This window comes from Abramis brama (assembly GCF_963993115.1).
Source record: "Abramis brama genome assembly, chromosome: 2".
NCBI classification, from domain to species: domain Eukaryota; kingdom Metazoa; phylum Chordata; class Actinopteri; order Cypriniformes; family Leuciscidae; genus Abramis; species Abramis brama.
Genome location: NC_139964.1, coordinates 12,699,573 through 12,719,657, shown reverse-complemented (window position 1 = coordinate 12,719,657; position 20,085 = coordinate 12,699,573). Strand labels below are relative to the sequence as shown.

The following is a 20,085-nucleotide window of genomic DNA, read 5'->3' as shown; positions in this document are numbered from 1 at the left end:
TCCACCCCGGCGGGAGCCCTGCTGGAAGCTCTGGTGGAGGAGGCGGATCGGGCGGAGCCGGACCACACCTCGCTGTCCGACGCCATCAAAGAGCACGTGTCCAGTCGATCGTTGTCATCCGCTTCATCCGCTGTGTCGACGGCATCGAGGGCGAGAGCCGTCGGCTGCGCGTCGGGGAGCAGGGGCGGAGAGGGAGAGAGCGAGGCTCGCGGGAGAGGCTCCGGCGAGGCCTTGGCTCGTGTCTCAGGCTCCGGAGGGCGTTGTGAGCGGCGTTTCTTTTTACGCGGCCCAGCAACGGCAGGAGCGGTGTCTGTGAAGAGGGCGAGTCGAGCCCGCAGGGTCGACATCTGCAGCTCTTCGCAGAATTCGCAGCCGCCCGAGGACAACGCGACGGCTGCATGGTCCCGTCCCAGGCAGAGAGCGCAGAGGAGATGACGGTCTCTGTCGCTGAGCGGCGAGCGGCATGAGCCGCACGTGGTGCGAGGCATTTGTAACAACGCCTCGTGCTCTTTTAGAGTGCTGCGGAGAAAAGGCAAACACACACAAAAAGAGCTTATTAATGAAGGATATGTATCGCCGGATAGCTGAGCTGGCACGGCAGGTTGAAGGCGGCGAAGAGATCGTCCGGCTTCCTCAGGCTGTCCTAAGCTGGCTCGTTAGCTTGATCCAAGAAGGCCACGGCGACGGTTTCCTCTCAGAGATCAGCGATGCGAGTGCTTCGCTGAAAAGACAGAAATCAGAGAATATAGCCTACGAGCCTTCCTTATATACGCTCTGACGCCGCCCATTCTGGCGGGCTGTGACGCGCGAGGTCGCGCGCGCCCTCATTGGGCGTGACGTCACGCCAGGCTCACTGGTAGGCTTAAGCAGTTGCCGCGCGGCAGCCAATGAGCGCGCAGTATGCCGCTCTAGCTCAGCTGCCTGCAGCCGCACTGCGTTGACAATATATGAAATTAAGGATAATTTTTGGTTTCAGTATCTCGAGAAAAGAAGGCTTTTCCCGTTGCGTAAGCACAGCTTACGCAATACGAGAGAACCTCTCGTAAGAGAACTAATGTATTCATAAAATATCACACTTGCATATTAAGTTCTGCACATTCTGCAAATATTCAGCAGTGTATTTAAAGATATTGTGCTCTTTTATTAAATTGTATTGTATTATTTAGCTTGTTTCAGGTCTTTCCTTTGCAAATTTACATGTGCGATGAGTTTTCACTGTAGCGGCCACCTTGGATTTATTGATCAAGATGCAGAGAGTTTCAAACGGGTGTCGATTTATTTTTCCCTCTCTAAAAGCACCATGCACCACAAGCACCATGAACACTGTGAAAACTACAGAAGAAACAGAAGAAATACAAAATGGTTCTATGTAGCTTCACAAATAATTTGCACATAAATCGTGTTCACATATTAATCATGTTTACAGCCAATACAGATCATTTTAACATTTTAAATAATAACCAATATGAAATGTTTTTTAAGCCTTTATGACAAATAAAATATCACATATATATTGTTTTTATATTGATGACGTGCAATTAACCCATAAACAAATGAAGTAATGACATAATAATAACAAAGTAATAATAAAGTAAATCATGTGTAAACTCTTTCTTTACAAGATTCAAATGGATGAACATGATAACTAACGTGTTTACAAGTTTTTACCACATTGTGAAGAGAGAGTAGCAGGAACTTTAGCATCACAAAAACATCAGAAGAAGAAAAACGGCACTTTTCAAAATAAAAGCAGAATAGACAACACTGTAAAAAAAATCCCGTAGTTTTTACGGAAAAAAACTGGCAGCTGGGGTTACCAGAACAATTCCGTAAAATATACAACAAAACAGTAATTGCTTTTACCGAATAACATGTACATTTTACAGTTTAAACCAGCATATAACACACTGGAGTTCTGTTATATTTACTGGTTTAAACTGTAAAATGTACGTGCTATTCTGAACAACATGTCAATTTTACAGTATAATCCAGTAAATATAACAGTAAATTTCAGTAATATGATATAAAGTTAATTTACCGTCCTATTGAAGTATTAATATCTGTTTTGTACACTGATAACCACCAATCACAGCAGTGATGAGAGTCACATGATCAATCAAAGCTCAACACAAGCAGTTCTTCCACAAGAAAGTTAATACTAATATATATAGAAGCTGCACAGTGTCATTCACACAAACATTAAACACCATCATGGTAACACATGAAATTTTAAAAATGCAATAAACATTAATTTAACAACATTAAATGTAACATAAACCCCTAATGTACATAACTGATTAGAAAAAACGAAGAAAACTATGAAGAAACAAACATAGTTATTTCAACAAAAATACATCAAATGTGAAGTGTCACAGGGAATTGTGGGAATGTCAATTTACGGTTTTTCACTGTAAATTATACAATGAGTTGTTTTTTCACTTTCAAAAACTGTAAATTTAACGGTATGTTACAGTAAAATTACATTAAATGTACCGTTAGATCTATCACAGTTATTTACCGTATATAGTACAGAAACTTTCTGTTAACCAATTAACAGTTTTTCACTGTAGCATTTTTACAGTCTTTTACCGTTAAAATTACGATCATTTTTTACAGTGAAGGTGACACTGTAGAACATCTACAATTTTAACATATAAATTTAATACATATACATACATAACACAATACTGTGTAGGAGAATATTAATGCAGTTTATCAGACATTTACATGTTTAGCTAACAAAACTTGTCAGTGCAATAATAAATCTGGCATGACAGGGTTTCCACAATGAGAGTCTGCAAGGCTCCGATGAAGATATATAGATTGTAGATCCTTTGCCAGTGCCACTTGTTGTCGGTCCAGAAGGAAAGTTAGGTTGTTGCTGTTTGCCTGCCATTCTCGCTCTGTCTGCACAGCGTACTAGACTGGGTAAACCCAGCCTGATCTGCAGGTGATTTGATTTCGCCCTGCAGCTCAGCCTGGAAACCTGTACATTTATCTCTGCTGTTTCCTTTACAAATTTGCAAGAACCAATCACAAACTGGTTTATCCACATGGCGCACTATTGGCGGGTTTAATCCAATCCAATTCCAGAGCCGTTACAGCTCTGTCCAATTACTTTTAACCTCTCGACGATGCTCAATGGCTTCTTTTTAGCACACAAATCGCTCGAGTGGGTATACCACTAACTTTCATGTTTTTTTGTTTTTTTTTGGCATAACCTGCAAAAATCTCTCAATTTCATCACTGCTTCTGCAAACCGCTGATCAACACGTTTGGTTACACATTTCCTGCCTGGAGTTTTCTCGTTGCTCTGCAAAGTACATCACCCAGATCGTTGGTCCAATTGCGTACAGAGTCATTTGAACTATGCCCGTTGAGTAGAAAATACATAGCAGACTCCCCAGACCAATGTTCAATCTTAAAAGATTGAGCTTGGTCTGGTGATAGCCAGACTAACAACGTACATGAACGCGCTGATGACTTATGTGACTCATTATGTCTGTGTGAACAGCTTGCACAGTGGTATGCAAACACACATTGACCGACAGGGAACATATGCGATAGGACCGTTCGGACCGAACAATACGATTGAACGAACATTTTATGGTCCTACACCTTCCACAGATGACATATATTTATTGACGCTTGACAGAGTGATCAGGATATGAGGAGACTTTCAACCAGCATAACAAAAAAAAAAATTCTGCAGAGAATCACCAACAGCACCTTTAAGTTGTATTTACTCAGAATATTAAATACATTTCAGCTTTATAGTTATTTGTCAAGTTGAACATTCATGTTCATTTAACCTAATTTGTTTTTTGTTCCTCAGTTCAACCAAATAAATCATTCTTTTATTCAAATTGTTCTTTTATTTTAATAGTAAATACTTAATTTAAAATATTTCAGTCATGTTTCGAATGAATGATGAATGAACGAACAATTTTGAATTCCCATTTAAGTACATTTTCGAAGACATGCGGACATTCAACTGCAAGTCAAATCAATTAAATATCTTAAGGTGAGGAAATATCTTAATTCAAAAACTCCACTGTGGCGAGCAGGACGAGGCCGAGGGCCGTGAGAGAGCGGAATGAGGCCGGTGGCGTGATTACTCTGATGAGCGACACCTGCGAGACGCACCGGTCTCGAATCTCTCACGGAGGAGCGGAAGCATAAAGGAGGAGCGACGACAGTGAAGAGCGAGAGAGGAACAGGCCTGTGTTTTATTTGATGTTTTGTGTTGCCAGCAGTCGTCCGTGAGGGGCTGCTGGCTTTTACTTTCATTTTGTATTTGGTTTATTTTTATCATTAAAATGTTGAATGTTCGCCGGTTCCCGCCTCCTTCTTCCCGTAACATCTGAACTTCGTTACATCCACAAACAGCATTAACAGCTTCACTTATTACTAACCAGATTGTGGTTATGATGATCAGTGTTTGCTTCATTTGGGCTCTTCATCCTTGACTTTTCGATTTACTTTATGGCTGCTGTAACAGTGTGTTTATAAAGCGCATTTGTTGTGGCAAAGAAAGTCAAGGTGGAGTGAGATTAGGTGATGTTGGTACTAATTGATAATGATATAACTGTCATAAAGTGGTCACATTAGTATTATTAATGCATACAAATTTTGTTCTATTGACTTTGTGATAATGCAGCGTTAGCTCCAGCAGTGTTATGCAATCTGATAATTTGAAGAATTTTAAAAATATGCCGAACAACCACAATCCACCACCTCCTGTCACTTCTCTCTTTTTTTTGCAAATAAACTGAAGGCAAAAAGAACATCTCTCAAGAATGTCAAAAAATAACTCTCTATGGTCGAAGTGACAACATCCAGTCTTACTCAATATATGTTTCAAAATTATTCAGAAAATGTTTCCAGGAAGAAACCGTGGCCAGTATAAACAGCCAGTTTTATTTTTATATGATTTATAAATATCTAAACATCTCTTCATATTAAACATCTCTTAAGTTTTAATATGTGAAAAAGCAAGCAAACCTGTAAATACGTTAATATCTGACAATATGTCAATAAATCTGAGATTCACTGATCGGTTAAAGTGGTGGACCAACAAATTATAACAAAAGTCATTAAACCCAAAATGCCTTAACAATAGGAATTCCTATTGTTAAAGAATTTGGGGTTTAAAGACTTTTTAGATTACAATACATGCCATTGGATCATGATGAAAAGTTGTCTGAAGTTTCTCACACAAGGGCAGGACCCAAGAAAGAGGAAGGAACGATTTCTGCCTGCATGGGGATTTTAAAACTGTGTTAATCATGTGAAATCAGTTTAACTCCTGCCCGACATCAGACTCCCCAGAACACGGTAAGAGTTACAATGGTAAATATGTGAATATATTCAGATTAATACTTATGTGGAAACCTCTGGCCTATTCAACAGGAAATATTCTCTTTGAAATCTAATGCATGGAAATGTTTTGGAAGCTAAATCATTTTTTTTCTAATCATGTGTGTGTTAAATTGTAGTGATGTCAGTCAGAATGGCTCCTCGTCTTCCTCTGGTGATTCTGCTCATGATTCACAGTGAGTCATTGGAGAATTAACATAATTAACAATACATACTTACTTATTATATAAACCTGTTTTTTTGTGACTTTCTTTTGCTGGGAACTGCCAATCATTGAACCCCCTTTAATTTTTTTGTTTTTGCATTAATCAGATATACAATGTCATTTATACCATGGTCTGTCTGAATACTTTTTTTTTTTTTTTTTTTTTTTTACTACTTAATTCTTATTGGCTGAAAGGTGTGCAATAAAACCGTTTAATGGTAATTCCATGTCAGTTTAATATCACTGTTCTATATTAATGCGCTGCTTTCATTAAACTCTAAACTTCATTGCTATAGAGAGATGCTGCACAGATGCAATCATTCACACACACACGTCTCTCTCTCACTCTCTCTCTCTCTCTCTCTCTCTCTCTCTCTCTCTCTCTCTCTCTCTCTCTCTCCCGATAGGCCAATTCATTCACATAAATGTTATAATTCAATCAAATAGTTCATATAAAAAAATATTTCACCCAAAAATGAAAATTAGCCCATGATTTACTCACCCTCAAGTCACCCTAGGTGTATATGACATTCTAAATTAAATCATGGGCTAATTAGAAATTTTGGATGAACTATCCCTTTAATGTGTGTTTCAGGAGTTTATGGCCAGGATGATCCGCATGTGAGTTACTCTCCTTCACACATCTGTGCACTAAAGGACTCAACAGTGATAATGACATGCACTTTTACATACCCTGGATATTATATTACGAAAGTGTTCTGGACCAAACCTGCTTTAATATGGGGGATAGAGATCCCAGATCTGTCTGAGAACCCTGAATACAGTCAGAGGCTTCAGTATCTGAGTCTGGAAGACGAACAGTGGTACAGCACCATTAGACTGAGTCATGTGAACCAGAAAGATGAAGACATTTACTACTGCTGCAGATTCATCACTGATCAATACAAATGGATTGGTTATCCAGGAGTGACTCTTACTGTCACAGGTGAGTTTGGTGAGGTTTATCTCTTCTTCTGTGCATTATGTTGAATAATAATCAGTGTATGACAGCAGCACTAGATATAATGTGTGTGTTGTGTTCAGATCTTCAGGTGGAGTCTCCTGAGAGAGTGACAGAGGGAGATTCAGTCACTCTGAGATGTAAAAGCAGCTGCGCTCTGACTGACAGAGCAACATTCATCTGGTACAGAAACTCACAGCCATTAACTGAGAGAAGAGACAGAAACAATGAACTCCTGCTGCAGTCAGTCAGAAGAGAGGATTCAGGCAGATATAGCTGTGCTGTAGACGGACACACTCACATCTCTCCTGCTGTTCAGCTCAATGTCATGTGTGAGTATCTTATTATTAGTATTCTATTTAGTGTATAATATATCATACACCCGATGCAATGCAGCTCCAGGTGTTTTTTGTTAGTTTCAGCCCGACGCAGTTTTCATTTTCACGTCATGCCAATTTGTTTAAATAGCAAATACATATGTTCACCCATGGGCTGCTGGTGTCACGGTTTGGGTTTTGTTTATTGTTCCTGGTTCTTGTCTGTCATGTGATCCCCTGTTCTAGTCATGTGATCTTGCCTTGTGTTCCCCTGTCTGTTGTCATTTTGTCATTGGTTGATTGTTTAAATGTTCACAGGTGTCCCTTGTCTCGTCATTAGTCCAGTATGTATTTAAGCCCTGTGTCTAGTTCAGTCTTTGTGAGTTCTTGATGTTGTTAAGTGGATGTTGGTTGTTCTGTTCCTGAGTCCTGTTCCCTGTTCCTGTATTTGAGTTTGTAAGTCTGGAGTTTGTTTAATAAAGTGAGCTGCATTTGGATCCTGCTTCCTCCATGTTTCAACCGAATCATAACAGAAGAACTCACCACAAAATGGATCCAGCAGTGGTTAGCAACCAGGCCCTGAGGAAATTCCTTTCTTCATTGTTTCAGGATGGCCAGCCCATTGAGAGATATGCGAGGGACTTTTTGACTTGCTGTCATCTGGGATCATTAGATGACATCCAGCTCATGGAGCTGTTTTGGAGCGGGTTGGATGATGACATTGCTCAATTTATGCCGGAGGACTATACCGGCTGGACCCTGGAGGGATATGTCGACCTGGCCCTCTCCTTGAGCGGTTTGGCATTTACTGTGGGCTTGGCTAATGAAACACCCCTTGAGCTCACAGTACCCCCAGAGCCCTCACCGCTGGTCCCGTCCAGTCCAGAGTCTTCACAGCTTCACGTCTCATGTGCCCAGCCTGAGAATCTTCACGTCACGCCAACCATCAAGCCAGCCACTGGATTGGTCTATGGCCGTCAAGGACTGGTTTCCAGCGTGGCCGATTCCCCGCTGATGTCAGCACATGCCGCCACGAAGGCCATCGTTCCAGGGACTCGTCCCGCCGAGCCTTGGCTCCACGTCAGCCCTGCCGAGCCTGAGCTTCACGTCACGTCAGCCGATCCAGAGACTGAGCTTCACGTCGCTTCTGCTGATCCAGAGACTGTTCACGTCGCTTCTGCTGATCCAGAGACTGTTCACGTCGCTTCTGCTGATCCAGAGACTGTTCACGTCGCTTCTGCTGATCTAGAGACGGTTCACGTCGCTTCTGCTGATCTAGAGACGGTTCACGTCGCTTCTGCTGATCTAGAGACTGTTCACGTCACTTCTGCCGATCCAGAGCTTCACGCCAGTCCAGCCGAGCCTGCACTTCCCGCCAGCTCAGAGCCCTCTTCGCCGCTGGTCCTGCCCAGCTTAGAGCCCTCTTCGCCGCTGGTCCTGCCCAGTTCAGAGCCCTCTTCGCCGCTGGTCCTGCCCAGCTCAGAGCCCTCTTCGCCGCTGGTCCTGCCCAACTCAGAGCCCTCTTCGCCGCTGGTCCTGCCCAGCTCAGAGCCCTCTTCGCCGCTGGTCCTGCCCAGCTCAGAGCCCTCTTCGCCGCTGGTCCTGCCCAGCTCAGAGCCCTCTTCGCCGCTGGTCCTGCCCAGCTCAGAGTCCTCTTCATCGCTGGTCCTGCCCAGCTCAGAGTCCTCTTCACCGCTGGTCCTGCCCAGCTCAGAGCCCTCTTCATCGCTGGTCCTGCCCAGCTCAGAGTCCTCTTCACCGCTGGTCCTGCCCAGCTCAGAGCCCTCTTCATCGCTGGTCCTGCCCAGCTCAGAGTCCTCTTCATCGCTGGTCCTGTCCAGTCCTGACCTGCCCTCGTCACAGACCTCGTCCAGCCCTGACCTGCCTTCACCGCCTGTCTCATCCAGCCCTGACACGCCTTCGCCACCGGACTCCTCCTACCTGGCGCCTAAGTCCGTTAACCTCCCCAAGAAGATTTTGGGGGGGGGCAATAAGCCTTCTCCGCCGTGGCCGCCCGAAGGGTCTTCTCCGCCGTGGCCGCCCGAAGGGTCTTCTCCGCCGTGGCCGCCCGAAGGGTCTTCTCCGCCGTGGCCGCCCGAAGGGTCTTCTCCGCCGTGGCCGCCCGAAGGGATTTCTTCACCGTGGCCGCCCGAGGGGTCTTCTCCGCCCTGGTCCTCTGCACATCCTGATCCGCCCTGGCCGTGGCCGCCTGAGGGGTCTTCTCCGCCCTGGTCCTCTGCACATCCTGATCCGCCCTGGCCGCCCGCACACCCTGGTCTGCTCTGGTCCCCTGAACTGTCTGGTCCACCCACGCTTCATGGCCCAGGCCCGCCATTGCCATGTCCTGGATCTATTCCTCTGCACGGGCCTGGCCCTCCATCCCTCCCCCAAGACCGCCTCCGCTCCACCACCCTCCTGAACTTATGTTTTTGTTTTGATGGGCGTCGGGAGCCGCCCATAGAGGGGGGGCTATGTCACGGTTTGGGTTTTGTTTATTGTTCCTGGTTCTTGTCTGTCATGTGATCCCCTGTTCTAGTCATGTGATCTTGCCTTGTGTTCCCCTGTCTGTTGTCATTTTGTCATTGGTTGATTGTTTAAATGTTCACAGGTGTCCCTTGTCTCGTCATTAGTCCAGTATGTATTTAAGCCCTGTGTCTAGTTCAGTCTTTGTGAGTTCTTGATGTTGTTAAGTGGATGTTGGTTGTTCTGTTCCTGAGTCCTGTTCCCTGTTCCTGTATTTGAGTTTGTAAGTCTGGAGTTTGTTTAATAAAGTGAGCTGCATTTGGATCCTGCTTCCTCCATGTTTCAACCGAATCATAACAGATGGTCTGAAAACGAGGTGTGTTCAGGCGCATTGTTGGCACGTTGCTATTTTGAGGAACTGAAATAAACTGAGCCATTGACCAACTGAAATCTGGTCTAAAGTCAATGGCATAATATTTTGTTTGTTATTTAAAGAGCATGTTAGTAAAATGAGCATGTACGTGGGTCCACAACGCGCGTACACTCTGCTTATTACACACACAGGGATGCGCAGCAGCACACAAACATGCCAAATATAAAAAATAAAAGGATTGCAATATAAAAAAAATAATATTGTGTTCATAAAGATATGGTGGAATCCGGCTTGTCCCGTAGATGGTCTGCTTGAGCTTTAACCTCGCGCATGAGCAGATCCGTTTGCTCTCTAGAGACGTGTTCAGTTAGCCTGGTAATACCAAACTCTGCTACTTCGCTTTGCTTCATAGACAGAGTCTGGCATGGCATAATTGAAAAGGGTTTTCTTTCTCGCGGGGGGCGCTTGTCTGAAGTTTAAAATCATTGGTTACCCGTAAGCCAATCACATAACGTTTGGTTATGGCGTGTGTTATGCGCATGCTCAGCCGCATCTAACTTCCACTGTAAACACATGTATGATGCGAAAACAAAACCATTGAGCGAAATACCGGAGTGAACATGGCTGTGATCGACTTTTGCAGATTATGTGAAGTAAATCTACGCTTCCACGGTACAATCAGCATCTACGTCACGGCTCTCAGCCCGCCCTCTGTTCGTTGATTGGCCGGCTGTTTTCAGGCCGGAGGAAAACGGGGAAAACGGTCGCTATCTCAGACTGAGTACAGAAGCGAAATGAAATTGAGCGGAAGTACGAAGTCTGACGTAGTCAGGCTAGTGTTCAGTCTTTCCGCTTGCAGATTGCGCCATGTAAATAGCGAATATGCCGCAAGCACAACTGGCTTTTAAAGGGAATGGGAGATGAGACTCTGATTGTTTTTTTGCACGGTACGCCCAAAGCACACTCATGACAGATAATGAGGGCTTTAAAACTGCAGTGAGCTAAATGAAGGAACGTGTTTGCTCTTTTAAAAATGTGAACAAAATGGAAAAGAGCGCAGTAATGTCAAGACAAGCAGACATGGCATTTTAAAACACGGAGGGAAAAAGATGCATTAAGGTCTGTGTAATGCATAATGTTTAGATTGAAAACAATCTCTTTTTCATCACCACTTCGCTAGGGTGAATAATTTATATTAAAATCTATATTATTTTACGTTTATAATGTGAGTGAATCTTAACAAATATCAGGGGCATTTGACAATAATCAGGGGCTTAAGCCACAAAAGTAGCGACTCACCAATTGCAGATTACAAGAGTATACAGTCTTATCTTCTGAGCTATTCTGAGACGAGTCTTATGCTTCATATTTAAAGGTGCAGTATGCATTTTCCAAGAACCGTTGTTGAACACTGTTGATATTTGAAATAAACCCAAACAATCGCACGCCTCCCTTCATTGCTCCGCCACCGAAATGCAGGTGTGGGTATCTGTTTATCATAGCTAAAGCACAGCAGAATAATGCTTTGTGAAAAATAAAAGGAAGATGACAAACGAACAACAAGTAAGCACAAACAATGAACATACAGTACACAAGAGTATATACAAACAAGAGTTGGTTATTAGTCGCCAGCAGCACAGCAGCTCCAGAAAACCAATGACACCCAAAACCAGTGTTACTCACATATGGAGCAGAAACAACGAAACCTCAGCATCTGTTTTCAGGCCTTCCCGCTGAGGTCTCTCCAGCACTGGAAAGATTTTATTATATTAACATGGGTTCCAAAGCTCCTGATTATAACCCTTTTTTCCAGTGATATTCCTCTGACCTTTTCTCTTTTGTAATGTCTCTCAGCCATCTCTCTTTCTACACTCTTTCTTCAAATCTCCCTATTGCTCACTCTCTCTCATCCCCTATCATGAGTGGAAACACCTCCTACTGCTGATTGGCTATAAGGTGCGATATTGGTCAAGGTGCAGTTGTTGTTTGTACAGCTTACTGCACCTTTAATAGAGCTCCATTATGATCGCTCTTGATTTGCTATTTGCTAATGTTTGCAGTACATAAGCTTGGCCTAATCTACTACTCCCCCATCAAGACCATTGTTTATGCATTTAGGCACAGTTAAACGGTTATTAAATCTTAGAGTAAACAACAGGAAAATCATTAGGAAATCCTTAGGGGGATTATATAGCCCCATCAAACCCCGCTGTGAGATTTATAAAGAAATGACTTACTGACTCTGGTCTGGAAGAATTTGATTGCATGAAGTCTGTGTGAGTCAGTGTGAGTGAATCAAAATACTAATAAAAAAATGTTCAATTTAGAGTTTCCCTTGACACTTTGAGGCTTTTGATGATGAACTAAAGATAAAAATATAAAATATTTCACCTGTAGATCCTCCAGTGAATCCTGTGATATCCATCAGTCCATCTGGTGTAATAGTGGAGGGAGATTCAGTGACTCTGAGCTGCAGAAGTGACTCAAACCCTCCTGCAGAAATCAGCTGGATTAAAGGAGGACAAATTTTAATATCTGGAAGAATCTGCAGCTTCTCAAAGATCAGCTCTGATGACAGTGGAGAATACAAGTGCAAGTCCATCAATAAACATGGAGAGAAATACTCCACTGTGGTTTTAAATGTCATGTGTAAGTAACTGTGACATTAAATCCTTTAAACATAGTGATGGCAGCTTTATTGTGATTCACTCAATGATTAATTTTTTTTCAGACCCACCAAAGAGCGTCTCAGTGTCCATCAGTCCATCTGGTGTAATAGTGGAGGGAGATTCAGTGACTCTGAACTGCATCAGTGACTCAAACCCTCCTGCTCTGAACTTCAGCTGGATTAAAGGAGGAACGATTGTAGGATCTGGAAGAATCTTCAGCATCTCAAAGATCAGCTCTGATGACAGTGGAGAATACAAGTGCAAGTCCATCAATAAACATGGAGGGAAATACTCTGAAGCTGTGACTTTAAACGTCATGTGTGAGTAAATGATGGTTCAGTAACTGTGATCAACAAATTAGTGGATTAACAAATGCAAAACATGAGTATAGAGTTTATTTTGTGACATTAAATCCTCTAAACATCTGTGATGTCAAGTTTAATATGATTGTTAATGATATCAATATTTCTCTGTGTTAGATCCTCCCAGGAGTGTCTCAGTGTCCATCAGTCCATCTGGTGTAATAGTGGAGGGAGATTCAGTGACTCTGAACTGCATCAGTGACTCAAACCCTCCTGCAGAAATCAACTGGATTAAAGGAGGACAAATTTTAATATCTGGAAGAATCTACAGCTTCTCAAAGATCAGCTCTGATGACAGTGGAGAATACAAGTGCAAGTCCATCAATAAACATGGAGAGAAATACTCCACTGTGGTTTTAAATGTCATGTGTAAGTAACTGTGACATTAAATCCTTTAAACATAGTGATGGCAGCTTTATTGTGATTCACTCAATGATTTATTTTTTTTTCAGACCCACCAAAGAGCATCTCAGTGTCCATCAGTCCATCTGGTGTAATAGTGGAGGGAGATTCAGTGACTCTGAACTGCATCAGTGACTCAAACCCTCCTGTTCTGAACTTCAGCTGGTTTAAAGGAGGAACGATTGTAGGATCTGGAAGAATCTACAGCATCTCAAAGATCAGCTCTGATGACAGTGGAGAATACAAGTGCAAGTCCATCAATGAACACGGAGAGAAATACTCCGCTGTGACTTTAAACGTCATGTGTGAGTTTATGACGTTTCCTTTTCAGTTCGGTCACGTTCAACGTAGTCGACGCACCGACTGATTGGGATCACGCTTAGGGAGACTGTCGTCTTCGAGTTTTGTTAAAATGAGCCAATGCACATTGGCGTGAGAGATTTGCATCTCACGCTTTGCCCCGCAGCACGGGTATAAATATGGAAGTGGATGCACGCACCAGTTGTCTTTCGCTTCGGAGTCGATCAGTGTTGATGTCTCTGAAGAGTGTTGCTGTTTTCAATGAACGGGTGTGTCGGTGTTCTTCTGAAAGAGTCTCCCAGTGCTGGTGGTTCTACAGAGCGTGTTCAGCGGTGACCGCGAGCCCTCTGAGCTCTCAACTGCTGTTTTAACAACATCATTTCTGTGTGTTTGTTGACGGTTGGTTAGAGGGCAAAGACGTGAGTGCTTCACTGTTACAGGCTGCACCATCTCCTGTCAGTGTTGCCGCGGTAATTCCCCTATGTGCTCCGGCACTGGTGAAGGGTCCCATTTCCTGAAAGAGCAACATGGGTGCGTTTGCGTCTTTTTCAAGATGCCATTCCATCTGTGCATTTCTGGATGCGGTCATACCCTGTCCCCCTCTGAAGGTCACAATAGTTTCATCACGTGTTTGGGCTTACAGCACGCTGAAGCAGCTTTTGTGGATGAGTCATGTTCCCACTGCGGGAACATGACCATTGTGGTGTTGAGATTGAGACTCACCTTGGACTCGTGCCCTTGTTATGTGTGCGGACATCGCAGTCCTACTGGCAAAGGATGCAATAGAGCCGGTCCCTCCGGTCCCATTCTACTCTCCGAGAAGACCCCCGGAGGTGTTCCTTATCTCTGGTCCTGACCGCACTGCAGAGACCTCCCTTTGAGCCCTGCAGGCAGCTGAGTTAAAAGTCCTGTCTTTAAAAACAGTTCTCCTGCTTGCTTGGCCTCTATTAAGAGGACAGGGGACCTGAACACATTTTTGGTCGACGAATCGTGCCTGGGTTTTGGGCTGACTAACTCTCACGTTATCCTGAGACCCCAGCCTGGATATGTGCCCATGATTCCTACCACTCCCTTTCGGGACCAGGTGGTGAGCCTGCAAGCGCTGCCCCCGGAGGAGGCTGTTACAGAGACCAGCAGAAGGGGAAAGTCTGTCTCCAAGCAGAGGTTGGCCCACTGGATAGTGGATGCCATCATCTTGGTGTGTCATTCCCAAGATGCACCATGCCCCCTGGGTTGCGAGCCCACTCCATTCGGAGTGTAGCTGCTTCCTGGGAGTTGGCACAGTGTGCCTCACTGACAGATGTTTGTAGAGCTTTGGGCTGGACAACATAAAACACGTTAGCTAGGTTCTATAGCCTACGTGTTGAGCCGGTTGCTTCCCTTGTGCTCCCTTCGCATAGAAGCTAGTTACACTGTAAGCCCTGTTCAAAGTGTCGGCTTGCTGCACCATTCCCCTGGACTGGATACGTGCACCATTCTTGCTCCAGTAGAGTTCCTCTTTTGCCGATCCCTGTTGAGTTCCTCCACACCCTTCGGCAATGGACGTGGCGGAGCATCCGATTCCAGGCCTAACACTCGTATGCACTGGTGGAACCAGTGCTTGGCTGGGTCCATATGTTGTGATCCCTACGGCGGTCACATATTTGTATTCTTCCACGGTACGGCTCCCTTTCTCTTTGCAGAGCCCGCTCTGCCATCTCTGACCAGTGCGTTATAGACTGGAACCACCTCAGTGACATTCCATATGTTGTACTGCCCGGTAACGCCAAGTCCATATGTTTAACCTCCACATGTATACCTCCCTAAGGGCAGGATGTGGCTTCCACAGTGTCTTCCTTTCCTCCAAAAGGGCACACTTTCCCAGTGTTGTTCAAGTCTGACTTAATGGGTCTTGCAGAACAGCAGTGACTTCCCTGGCCTAAGCCCTGTCCTATCTACACCTCAATAATGCGGGGGGAGCAGGAGGCTTTTGTCTAGGCACTGGTATACCTTCCTAAGATGACAGGCTCCCTAAGCGTGATCCCAATTAGTAGGTACGTCGACTAAATCTCTGTTCCCTCCTTCAGGGAACAAGGGTTAAAAACGGAACCGAGACGTTCAGTAACTGTGACATTAAATCCTCTAAACATTTTCTGTGATGTGAAATTTGTTATGTTTTCTGCTTTAGACCCTCCGAAGAATGTCTTAGTGTCTGTCTCTGGTGAAATAGTGGATGGAGATTCAGTGACTCTGAGCTGCAGCAGTGATTCAAACCCTCCTGCTCTGAACTTCAGCTGGTTTAAAGAGAATGAAACCTCAGCTATTGGATCTGGACAGAGTTTCAGTGCACTACAGAGTGGACGCTTCTACTGTCAGGCTCGCAATCAACATGGATCTCAGAGATCAGACACTGTAACTGTCACAGGTAAAGGTAAACACACTCCTGTATCTTCACATCATTCATCAGTTTGGAGAGTTAATCATGATGATCTTCCTCTTTCAGTTCATCATGGTGCTGGTAGGAATGTGATTGTGATCACAGCGGCATCTGGAGGATTATTCATCATCATCATCTTCATCACCATACTATTTATAATGTAAATACAATATTAGAGATTATAAATATCATCTACTTTCAAACTAATGCATAAGGATATTTGATAATTATTTATATATGAAACTGTTTCATATTTCTAGTTCCCCTTCAGTCGGTCATGTTCGACACTAAGTCGATGTGCCGACATAATTGGGATCACTTCAGGGATCTGTTACGGATGGATGGCCTCCAAGCAGAGGATAGCCTACTGGATAGTGGATGCCATCGCCTTGGCGTACCAGTCCCAAGGAGTGCTTTGCCCACTTGGGTTGAGAGCTCACTCCACTAGGAGTGTTGCCTCTTCCTGGGCGCTGACGCATGGCACCTCGCTGGCATATATCTGTAGAGCTGTGGGCTGGGTGACACCTAACACGTTTGCTAGATTCTATAGCCTACGTGTAGAGCCAGTTTCTTCCCTTGTGCTCGCCTCAAGTAGCCAGTAACACTGAAGTACCCGCTCTAGTGTTGGCTTGCTGCGCCATTCCCCTCCCCATGGAGCAGAGACGTGCGCTTATTGCTCCAGTGTGTTCCTTCACACCCCTTGACAGTCAGACGTGGCAGAGTGTCCGATGCCAGGCTTAACACTCGTATGCATTGGTGGAACCTGTTTTAGGCTGGGTCCTATATGTAGTGATCCCTGCAGCGATCCCATATGTGTATTTTTCCATGGAATGGCTCCCTGCGGTGAGCCCGTCACTGTCCGGTGTTGTGTCCCCCTACTATGGTGACATTCCATATGTTGTACTGCCCTGCTTGGCCAGTCCATATGTGTAACTTCCACATATTACCTCCCAACCCCTTCCTCTCCCCTGGAAGGTGCACACTTTCCCAGTGTTATCCAAAGAGTCTTACTGTGTTGGTTATAAGGAACAGTTATCCGACCCAGTCAGCTGAGGGGCTGAGAGACTTTTGTAGGGCGCTGGAGGTGGCAGCAATGGTGGCATTTTCCATAGGGATCCCAATTACATCGGCATGTCGACATAGCGATGAACATGGCCGACTGAACGGGAATGTCTTGGTTATGTATGGTAACCCTCGTTCCCTGAATTAGGGAACGGGAGACATTACGTCCTGTTGCCACGGTTCCTGTGCCATCGCTGTACGGCCGTCACTATCTTGGCTCCTCAGGGAAAAAAACAAAGGTGCGTGCATCCTCTTCTGTATTTATACCCATGCTGTGGGCCGGGCACAAGATGCAAATCTTGCAAACCAATATGCATTGGCTCGTTCTGTATACACTCGAAGATGATAGGGCCTCCTGAAGTGATCCGAATTATGTCCGCATGTTTTAGGGAACAAGGGTTACCATACATAACCGAGATGTTTCTTTTTTTCTTTTTGACAGTCAGAGGAAAGTGATGAACAGAAGATCTGCAATACATGAGTATGAGGTGAGATGATCAAAGAATCACTGAATAAAATCAATAAAAGAAGGAAATTAGCCTCTTCATCCATGCAGAGATTGTGTGCGTGTGTGTGTGTGTAATGTATATATATATATACATATGTGTGTGTGTGTGTGTGTGTGTGTGTGTGTGTGTGTGTAGAATGATGATCCCAGTGCAGGCTCATATGCAGTTCTTGACCTCAGGACCAGATCTTCTGACCAGTACAACACACTCACAGTAAGTGAAATGTCCAAAACTACATGTGCAAAAGATTTGCATTCCAAATTCAGGTAATAAATAATCGTTTTTTATGTAGACTGTTCATCCCAGACCTGCTGTTCACCAGTCGGGCTCTTCTGAATATGAAAATGTGTCAGTAAGTGTGAGATCCTCAGGTCTTCTCAATATAAGCAATAAAGAAAGTTTCCTTGTACTCGTCAATAGATAGTGAATATCACTTTCATTTTCATTACTTTTAATCACTTAAATGATCTTCTCTCCTTTCTGTTGTAGCCACACAAGAAGTCGCCACGGTAAAATTAAGCACACTTAAACTTTACCCAACTTTTTGGCATCACTGGACAAGGCCACGTCACAAGCGACTTTATCTGTGAACGCCACTGTAGAGTTTCTGTTCTGCAGTGAAGTATGTTTATAGATTTTGTCAAATAAAGTCATGGATTATGTTCAAGTGTGTGATGAATGAACAGTACTGTAATCAATAAACATGTTTCCACTGTGAGCTATTGCTGAAAGGACCTTACACATATTATAGTGTGGCTGAATTGTGTGCAAATATTATCTGTTTATTAAAGGAACTGTGTGACTGATATTTTATCTTTATTCTTTTTAAATAGAAATTAAATTTGCAAAAATAAACGGACCAATTTCAGCCCATTGTTTCATATTGGTGCTTTGAAGCTTATATCAACCTGTCACGTGATTTCAACAAACAAGAATTTAGTACGTCATTAGGCTTGTTTGACTTGAACCGGAGCTGCACAGACCGATCGGTTTATGACGTCAAAGTACCTCGAGAGCGATTCAAAAGCTCTCGAATCGCTCTCGCGGTAATTTGATGTCATTAATAGATCAATCTGTGCAGCTCCGGTTCAAGTCGAACAAGCCCATAATGTTTCAAACCATGTTTTGTAATTGTGATGATTTGGTGCTAGAGGGCGATGATCCCACAGCAAATTTTAAGTCCACCCCTCATAAATTTCTATCTATTTTATTGCTGTGTCTCTGTGCAGATATTGCAGTTAATATCCTTATAAGAGTCTGGGAAAACTGTTCATGATTGTTTAAAAATAATATATGAGTTTTATGTTTGATTGATGTCATTTCCCATTACTGAATTGCCCAATCGTGTAGCAAACCAGCACAACCATGTGGGGCCAAGATGGGTTTGGCCTGGGTTATCAAACTGGGTTCCAGCCAGTTTTGTCCACAGTTTCCATGTAGACCCCACATGGGTTAGCTAGATGAAATGAACACTGCTCAGTGTGCACACTACAGGCAAAATGTCAGAGCTAATGAGATAATTAAGTAATAACAAGCAGAAGGAAAGAGGAACAACAATAACAGAAACTACAACTGACTTCAGCCACAGCCTTAGAATAAATCAACTGAAATAAAATAAGACAATCAATCTCTCAAGATCTTGTAGGGAACTCAGAAGCGAAGACTAGGAGAAGATATCTTTCAAGCAGAAGTTACTCTTTATTGAGGACTTGCTGTGCGTCGCTGTAGTCATCCAAGTCTGACTAGGGGGACTTTACAGTGTAGTTTATATACCTTTCAAGGGGGAGGGATTTACATAGAGGTGGCATGTAAATGAAGCACTGGAGTCAGCTCGTTACCTGATCTCATCAGCATAACAGTGTCCTTCAAATGCATAGATGCTAATTCAATCAGCCTGACAGTATCACCCATACCTTCACATTATCATAGTTTAACTTGGGACATTGAGACTGTTCAGGAGGTGCATAAAGACAAAAGGTTAATGTCAGACACCTGGGTTGCTTGACTTAATCTTCTTTGAATCTCATCATCTATGACTCAAAATGTAAAACACAGCCTACAGAACTTTCTTGGCTTATATACTATTGTATTGGAACCTATATGTAACATTTTATAAATTTGTAATACAACAATCTCATCAGAGGAGGATTAAACAACTCCACAAACAGCATTACCAGCTTCACTTATTACTGACCAGACTGACTTTATTTCTGTCAGACGTCTACAGAAGTTCTTATTGAGAATTAACAGAGGTTTAGATGTTGATGTTTTATTGAAAATAATAGTTTGAAATCACCATGTTGTGTATCAGTGTTTGCTTTAGTTGGGCTCTTGACCCTTGACTTTTGTTGATTTTTTTTTTTTTTTCAGCATCTGCAGTTGTGTTTTTGTGTTGTAATATAAATAAAGAGAGATCATCTGAAGAAGGTTAGTTTATGACTTACAGTTGGTTGATATAATATTAAATAAATCTGTATTTTGTATAACAATTTAAAATAACAAGTTAAAAAATATTACTCTGATCACTACCATGCATTAACACTATTAGGAGAAGCTGAGATAATTTCAAACGCGTGGTTTAACATTTAGAATGATGATTCTTGATGTCTGAGAGTGATTGACTATAACAAAAAACAAAAACTTATGCAGAACATTTTATAAAATCCT

At 43.4% G+C, this 20,085-nt stretch overlaps 1 protein-coding gene across 4 annotated transcripts in view; it reads left to right on the top strand.

Annotated features, from left to right (window-relative positions):
• Positions 1-18,224, top strand: part of LOC311077683 (B-cell receptor CD22-like) — a 28,402-nt gene extending 10,178 nt beyond the window's left edge. The window contains exons 1-14 of one of the 4 annotated variants that reach the window (XM_084106266.1): positions 5,283-5,337; positions 5,499-5,555; positions 6,180-6,530; positions 6,629-6,877; positions 12,096-12,347; positions 12,430-12,687; positions 12,847-13,098; positions 13,182-13,436; positions 15,599-15,835; positions 15,914-16,007; positions 17,352-17,397; positions 17,554-17,631; positions 17,711-17,770; positions 17,908-18,224. In XM_084106266.1, the coding sequence (XP_083962392.1) occupies positions 5,501-5,555; positions 6,180-6,530; positions 6,629-6,877; positions 12,096-12,347; positions 12,430-12,687; positions 12,847-13,098; positions 13,182-13,436; positions 15,599-15,835; positions 15,914-16,007; positions 17,352-17,397; positions 17,554-17,631; positions 17,711-17,770; positions 17,908-17,931 (2,211 nt within the window). In that variant the 5' untranslated portion in view covers positions 5,283-5,337; positions 5,499-5,500 and the 3' untranslated portion in view covers positions 17,932-18,224. Of the gene's footprint in view, positions 1-5,282; positions 5,338-5,498; positions 5,556-6,179; positions 6,540-6,628; positions 6,878-12,095; positions 12,348-12,429; positions 12,688-12,846; positions 13,099-13,181; positions 13,437-15,598; positions 15,836-15,913; positions 16,008-17,351; positions 17,398-17,553; positions 17,632-17,710; positions 17,771-17,907 lie in introns of those variants that run through there. The other 3 variants (XM_084106265.1, XM_084106268.1, XM_084106267.1) reach the window with 3 other exon arrangements.
• The last annotated feature ends 1,861 nt before the right edge of the window (positions 18,225-20,085 follow it).